This window comes from Styela clava, chromosome 4, assembly GCF_964204865.1.
Source record: "Styela clava chromosome 4, kaStyClav1.hap1.2, whole genome shotgun sequence".
Lineage (NCBI taxonomy): Eukaryota > Metazoa > Chordata > Ascidiacea > Stolidobranchia > Styelidae > Styela > Styela clava.
The window spans coordinates 5,565,258-5,573,304 of NC_135253.1; the positions used below are offsets into that span (position 1 = coordinate 5,565,258).

Genomic DNA, 8,047 nt, shown 5'->3' on the forward strand with positions numbered 1-8,047 from the left:
TCTGTTTGTATGCAACTCTTTCTTGACATGCGTGTTGAAGGGCCCAGCCGAGCACATTTGTATGTCACATTATTTCTGATAAGCCATGCAGCAAGCCGTCTGTCTGTATATATGGCGTCTATCAATAAAAATGCAGGAGGAATGCAATACAGTCAAAGAATCGAGCAAATTGCATTCAATTTACTTTTGAGTTATACATGAAGTAATCGTGGAGAATAGTAGCCTACCTATTGATGAACTCTGCTCCTGGCGGGACAAATTTCGGAAACCCTGATCGAAACCCGAAAAACTTCAGTATTTGTGTAAAGGTAATGTATGACTGGGGGGTGTTATTTAATGCAGCTTTCATTTCGCTATTCACTCTTAAGTAGTCTTAGAATAGATTAGCGATTTACCGTTGTTGGTCTTGTGTGGTGATCTTTCTACTAACTTGTTAAATAAAATGAGGCTGAGCATGTTTACCTTATCTAAATACCGCTCCATATTCCTGATCTCAAAGAGGGCATAAATAAGCACTTTGAAACGGACAAATATGAAATATATTAGAAAAAATATATATGAAATGTGTCTGGAACTATTTTATATTTTGGCTACTACTTTACATTAATGCTTATAATTTAAGAGAAAGGTTATTACCTATATGATAGACAAGAATGTAGACGAAGCACATGTTACTTCTAATCAATTCGAGAAAAACTCGAAAGAACTGCCTTGCATATACGGAGTATAATATGCGCAAATAGCCAATCAAGTAGTGTGCATTGAATATTGACATAACTTCAATACAAATATACAATAAAACAACATTTAAAATCTGAAGGTAAATATATATATAAGTGTCATATTCATTTATGCAACAACATAATGTTCTGAGTTTTCGAAATCGTTGCGCAGATGCAGTCCGTTTCATTTTTATTACAAGTGGAATGAGGAAACTGATTGCGTGATTTCTCAATCACACTACAAGTTGGAACATAGGATATTTTAAATATATTTCACAGTTATCATTTTGATCACTAACGATGATATATATTAGACATAAAATTAACAGGAGTAACATGGCTATATTCTCCTAGAGAGTTGGAATATACCATAATAAACCTCTCGCAACATGTATAATGGATGGTGCATGTTTTGGAATATTGAATGGTATCTCTGATATCACACACATTTATCTGTATATATATATATACATATATGGACGAGGGTTAGCGGAACATGCATATTGTCGCTTTATGTGAATATGATATTACCATCTTCACTTATAGTCGACACAAGTTCGTTTTGCGCGTCATAAACAGAATGTCCGTAATAGATAACCAACTAAGCCACATTTTGCATGTGCAGACCCTTGCTTAATTAAACCGCACTTATATGACTACTGTGTAGTTATCAGTGGTTCTGTGACGTTGCCTATTCCATATATACCGTAAAGAATGTGACCACGCAAAATATTGACCCATTTTGAAAACTACTGGACACAAAACTGTCAGTGTTTTTATCCCAAGCTGACATGCTGCTCACCCTAATATCCTGGTCTTTTTTCTCACCGAGAACAACATACACAACACATTTGTAACGGGGTGGGAGTAGTTCGAGTCTTTTTGCTTCTCTTTTTATATCGTCTGTAATCTCCTTCGATACTTCTCCACACGACTCAGGCTCATATGTCACGTTTTTTAGTTTTTCTGCCAAATATTTTTCGATCATCTCTGTGCATTTTTCTTTTTTAGGTTTACTGCTTGGTTCCATCCTGTATGAAGGCTCCATCTCGGCCGTTCGCTCACCCTGTCCGCTTCCATCGCCGCCACCATAAGTTGACATCGACCGATCCAACTGTAAATTGGTTAAATGAATTACAATGCCACTTCAGTTGCGTTAGCTAACAATATTACTTTCATCTATTTTAGATACCCTATCAATTTACCGTTTTCGATCAGGAATTAAGGATAGATTCTTTAAAAATTGCTTTATTAAAAGCTCAATTTAGTAGAGTAGACTTGTTGTACATCATATTTATGCGTATTTATACATTGCTTTGGTTGCAGATAAAAAACGGTAGAATGTAGACTGAAACGTCAATGACGTATGCAAGAACACATCGAAATTACCCAGCAAAAAGTTCTCTTTTCTGACTTCTTATCTTGCACTCTCTGCTTTAGCGCTCGAGTAAATCTTCTCCAAATCACTACATCAGTTAAATTCATTCTTTTTGACTCTGTTATCGACGGAAGAGTCGAAACGGTTGTGCCCGTTTCTGTCGGCGACACAATCGCAGCGCTTCCCCCATTTGCAACTTTGTTTCCAGAATTTACTGGTCCGACCTTGCTGACTATGATAAAAAAATATTTTGAAATATTGAAATATTTTTTGCAGTGCAGATAATACAAGTATATATATATATATATAAAAGTAAGCTTTATATGCATATTATGGATATATCACATTACCAACCCCAATTTTAATCTAAGCAGTGTTTGTTTTTTCGTGCCATGCTTTGAACACGGTGTAGTAGATGGGTTCTCTCGTTTAGGCAGGGTCTACGGCTGCGGGGAAAGCACAAGGAAGTAATAGATTCCAGTGGTGACTGCGGAAGATAGTAGTTTTACCCAACCTCGTTTATGAAATTTTGCACTACACATCAAAAACCAATCAAATGTGTTCAACAATGCAATGCGTAAATTATTATTATATGGACGCAAACTTACCAGATGCCACTGCTGCCTTTATCATTTTTTTGAGTTATAAAAAGCTATGTAAAATATATTTGAGAAAACAACATATTTTATTTATTACTGCATTACGGGATATCTCGTGTGTCATGTTACACTATTAAGGCATTTGAAAAATATATTCATTCCAACGTCTGATTAAAAACTACATACACGATACAGTGTGATAAAACAAAAGTTTTAATAAACCATTTGGCAGTACAATATACCTGAAGTAGTATATACCTAAAATTTCAGCACAAATCACGTGACTGTTAACTCAAATAATTTTAATTCATTTTTTTTATATTTAAAATCCGCTTTGGCCTGTGCTGGACATCTAATATATCATTCTATCTACATGGAGACTTCAAGTACAACTGGTAAGAAAAAGATGAAAGGTTTTTCACTGAAAGTCGGATGGTAAACGCTTGGGTTCGTATTTGTACAACCTTATCGTCTTATTAAATCTCAATTATTCAGAGTTATGCAAATATTAACAGTCTAAGCACATAGAATGGAGCGACCATTTATATCAACCTGACACTTCCTTAGATAAAACTATTTTCGACTCCATTTCTTTAGTAGCTTGAGTTATTGAATTTTCAAAGTGCGACAACGCCTGGAACTCCGTGTATACTAACGCAAACCTTTCCTATAAAGCTTTTACACATTGCCGCATTCTATATATTCATGTACGTATATAATGTGTTTTTATTGGCGAATAATAGAATTTTGGTCGAAGTGGGCGAACAATGGTTGAATTTAAATAAATCAACATTGAACTGTTTGGTTTGACGGCAACAGACGTGACCCAAGACAAACAGGATCTACAATGAAAGTGCTACTATAATGCTACCTCTCAAACATGGACGATATCTATATCTTTCTTTACAACAACGTTCATATACAGGTCATACAAAATGTAATGTAGTACAACTTTCTGCAGGAGTATACCTCAAAAACAAACTAAAACCGCGTGGGGTACGCTATCCAAAATGTTGAACGTCACAGCAATGTATGACTTTCTTTATATTATTCTATTTGCCAAACTGTTATCTACATTTCTATTATATTTTTCACGGTCATTCAAACAAACTGTTTTTATTTATAAAGGTGTTTATGGTCCTGTAAAAATCTGTCAATTGGAACCCGGTTCATCTATACATACATATGAAACACTTCTATAATTCAAAATACTTCCAGACTACAATATTTTTCTATTTATTATCACTACTATAATTTGTTTGTTTTAGTTCAGAATACAAATTCATTTGCGCACTTTCCTCTATAGTGGTTTATCATTGTGATTATCATACGGCTAGAAAAATAAAAATATTATTCTGTTTTACAATTGATCTGTGAAGTAGACAAAATAACAGATTAAGTGGTGTTTTGATGTTTTTCTTAACAACACTCGGATACATCAACAATAGTGAAGATATTTTGTCGTTTAGTTAGTAAAATGATCGATAACAACTAGACTGTTAATTGAAGTCATACGCCATTTTAGCGCATATTCATGCTTATAGCGCATTATTACGCTCTCCATAATCCTAAATTAACCGCACTCAATTCCAATAAAACTTCAGAGACTCACTGTTAATAAGCGCACATTGTTGCAACACAGTCGACATAGTCTGTTTGGGTTTCCAATATGACGTCACACACTCTGGATATTAGAGTTCCCTACGTATTATTTGGTCGGTTCAGCCGTATTAACCCGTTTTTTTTTCGTTTCAAATTTTTTAACCTAGGTTCGATCAAACCCCTGGGGTTTGGTCGAACTGTTCCAGGGGTTTGACGAAGGTCCCCTGAAACAGTTGCATAGCATGAAATCTTTCTATAACTCAGTCTACTAATTATGCAAAAAAATTATGGTTCATTTCAGATATACAAACTTACACGTTTAATTAAACAACTCATAAAATATCTTAGTAGCGCTTTTTGATGCTTCCTGCTTATGGGAACGAAATATGTTAGGTTGTTATGAAAAACCTCGAGTTTTGGAATAAATATTTGCGTGAACGACACCTTGTTCATTATATACTTATAAAATGTAATTCAGTTTCACCGACAAGTATGAGATAGAAACTAAGTGTACATGGATGAATATAAAAAATGAGAGCGTGGTTGAATTTCACAAAGTGATAAATCTGTTGCAAAGAATATTTCATTGCAGGGCTTTTCTTAAAATTATCATCATTTATTCTGAACAACCTCAATATGGCACTGAGACTGCATTGTGACACTTCAATGGATATTTTGAATAATGAGGTAAGCTCCATTTATTTTCGGAATAGAAGAGTTGGTATTGATTTTCGAAACCTATGGTTTGAAACGTGCAATTCATCTTTGAATTATATTGTTGAGAATGTAGTGTCATGCTCTGACACTACTTGAGTGCAATGAAAATTTAAACTTATTGGGGACTTGATCCAAATGTTATATTTTTTCAGCTGTTGGAAGTATTTTGCTTAGAATCAACAATGTCACGTATAGTCACAATGAATATCAAACAATAGACTCACTTTACTATGCAAACAAGAAAACGCAGCCTAAACGTTGAGCTTGACAGACAGACTTTTCTTAAAATATTATGAAATCTTACGCTTACCAATATCATACTTTAACATTTTCATCAAGTACCGGTACTTATTAAAATTTACTTCTATTGCCGAAATATACACTTCAAATACCTATTCATTCAATTACTCCATGTATTCAGAAACTGAAAATCACGTACCATTTATGAAACTTCCAATACATGATGCCTAAATCACTGATGATCAAATTTTGACTTCAATTAATTTATTATCACCAATTCTTACACAAAGTCTCACCTTGTAATTGTGACGCTTTTCTCAACAAAGGTGGTTGTCCAGTTCTCGATATTTTTCGTCCAGGGCTTGGAAGAGGCTCAGTTGGACTGGTTACTGCTGGCGCAATTCCAATTAAGCTGGCAGTTGACAAGTTTCTAAAATTGTGTTTGTATTTATCATTGTATACCGATGAGGAACATTAATCCAAATTCCTTAGCATTGTTTTGGGATGGACTCGAAATATAAGAATATGTGTCAATCGAATAAAAGCAAATTTTACGCTTTTCCGGGACGCCATTTTATATAAAAAAAAATGTGTTTTATGCTAATTAAGCATTTTATTTGAAAGAACTAAATTATATCAATGCTGGCCCTGCGTTGATTTGTAAATCTTGGTGCAGTAAGAAGAAATAAGTAAAGCAAAAGCTTCCAAAGTTCAAACATTAATCAAAAATAAAATTGTGTTGCATTGTTGCAAACTTATACCAAAGTACCACGTTATTATTTGCTAGCAGGCTATAACTTGAACCAGAAAATCTGATTCAAACATTTTGTTGATGATGTGACCGAAAAAGCATAAATTTCTATAGAAATCAGCTCGTTCCGACTTGTCAAGGTTGAATTGTTGTGGCTTATTGGACACGAAGTGGAGCTAATGATTCTAATGACAATAAAAAATTCAATGATTACCTGTTTAATTTTCTTGTCCTGGCGAACGGAGTCGCAGTAATATCCATCGAAATTCTCGAAAGTCTTGATGTAAGAATATGACCATTCCCAGTCGTGGAGACAGACTCAGTGCTGGTACTCATTTTTATTTTAGAGTATATTATACGTTTTTACATTAACTTATGATAACTGAACATAATAACGGAGGATAAAAAAGTAACATCGAAATAAAAAAAAAGAGTCTAGATAGGACACTGAATCTATGGACCAACATGTTCAAAATCGTTGTCAAGCTAATGTTGAGATTATTTCAAAATCATCCGAGATATTTATACCTCGAAGTTTTTCAGTAGCATTTGTTCGAAAAGATTGAGAAAATGCCTATCGCTTTTATTTTTTCTCATCCTCCAGTTGCCTAACGGTATGAAAGAATTGTAAATATTTTGTTCAAATAAACTATATATACACAGGTATAATTACGCAAAAGTGTTCAATATGATTTTATTCCTAACAATTGCTAATGACATTTCACTTCAATTTATGCGGTTTCCATTATCGCTATAAAAACTTTTCGTAAATTGAAATAAAATTTAGATGTGAGTTATCTGATACAAATTGTGAAAAAAAAACTATTATTCAGTCATTCTGCTAAATGCGACGCTTTGATGCCTACCTATGTATGACAAGTTTGCAGAATACGGGTCGACGCTAAATAGTCCTTAAAGTAAGAATGCTCGGTAGTACAGATAGAGAAATTAGTAGTGCAGTTACTGGAGTATTCCAGACAAAATACTGAAACTGGTTACATGTGTATATATTCAATTTTAGGCTTAGCATCACACATTTCATACAAAGCCACACAAAGGGTACGTTAATCGTGGTTAACATCAATGAGAATTAGTTCAACTTACCACTTTATACATTTCACAATGTCTTCTATAAACGTTTTTATACAATAAATATTTGAAGATAGACCACATTAAACGATTCCGAAAGGCGTTTTCTCAATTGAATATGCGCACAATATTTAAAAGCACCTAAAGTAGATATAATGCGGTGACAATTCAATAATTTCTAATGCGCTCGGCTACCGCAAGATAATAGTGGGCAATAAAAATTGAGAGTCTATAACGTTAGCCAAATGATAACAAGCGACCGACCGACAATGTGTACCAACTGAATAAGGCCAGGGATTATCGTAAAACTTTGTTAAAACAATAACATGAAAATAAGGATCTTTCGTACAACGCTCCCGCCACTAATGCAAAAATGTAAGATTTAAGAAAAAGACACACGTCAAGTTTTAAAATAACAACTTAGCAATTATCAAGCTAGGGTTGCGAATGATTTGAAAATTAGAATTTCCAGCACAATCTGCATTCCTAACACTAACTCTGACTGGATAATTACTAATTTTCTTATTTTACGCGCTGGCTTCTTTTGTGTACAAAATATCCGAAAATAGTTCTTTTATAGTGTCGGCAATACTGCCACGCAGCATTTTCCAGTAAAAACATTATACGAAAATATACAGTATATTTTTTTTAAATATATATTTAACGTTTCGAAACATTGGAATTCAAAGTTATAATACTTGGAAGATGTTTTTTTACACAGTGCACATAACAGTTGAGGTTCAAGATACTTTATCTATCTGTATACAAGCGACTTCGCTAGCAAGTAGAAGTATATATGGCGACTTAACCTCTTTCGACTTTATATAAATCATTCTTCTACCATGCAACGTTTTATCCAATAATATTATTTACTTAAGCAAGCCTTAAATTTAAATCACTTCAAACTAATTGAAATTTACCACACAGTACAAAACATCTGCGTAGACAC

The 8,047-nt window shown here is 33.8% G+C and overlaps 1 protein-coding gene across 1 annotated transcript; it reads right to left on the reverse strand.

Moving 5' to 3' along the window:
• Positions 1-514: 514 nt before the first annotated feature.
• LOC120326067 (uncharacterized) lies at positions 515-6,395 on the reverse strand. The gene is made up of 4 exons (XM_039392292.2): positions 6,224-6,395; positions 5,555-5,688; positions 2,112-2,332; positions 515-1,836 (listed from the first exon to the last, which is right to left on the reverse strand). Exons 1-4 carry the CDS (start codon positions 6,343-6,345, stop codon positions 1,414-1,416), a joined length of 900 nt encoding a protein of 299 aa, XP_039248226.2. The 5' UTR covers positions 6,346-6,395; the 3' UTR covers positions 515-1,413.
• Positions 6,396-8,047: the final 1,652 nt, after the last annotated feature.

What these genes read in the sequence shown, in the direction of transcription:
- LOC120326067 (XM_039392292.2), bottom strand. Translation starts at nt 6,345, where the DNA reads ATGAGTACCAGCACTGAGTCTGTCTCCACGACTGGGAATGGTCATATT. An exon ending in AAAAGCGTCACAATTACAAG is followed by an intron (nt 2,333 to 5,554) that starts GTGAGACTTTGT and finishes TTTTTATCATAG; the next exon opens with TCAGCAAGGTCGGACCAGTA. An exon ending in AAAAGAGAACTTTTTGCTGG is followed by an intron (nt 1,837 to 2,111) that starts GTAATTTCGATG and finishes ACCAATTTACAG; the next exon opens with TTGGATCGGTCGATGTCAAC.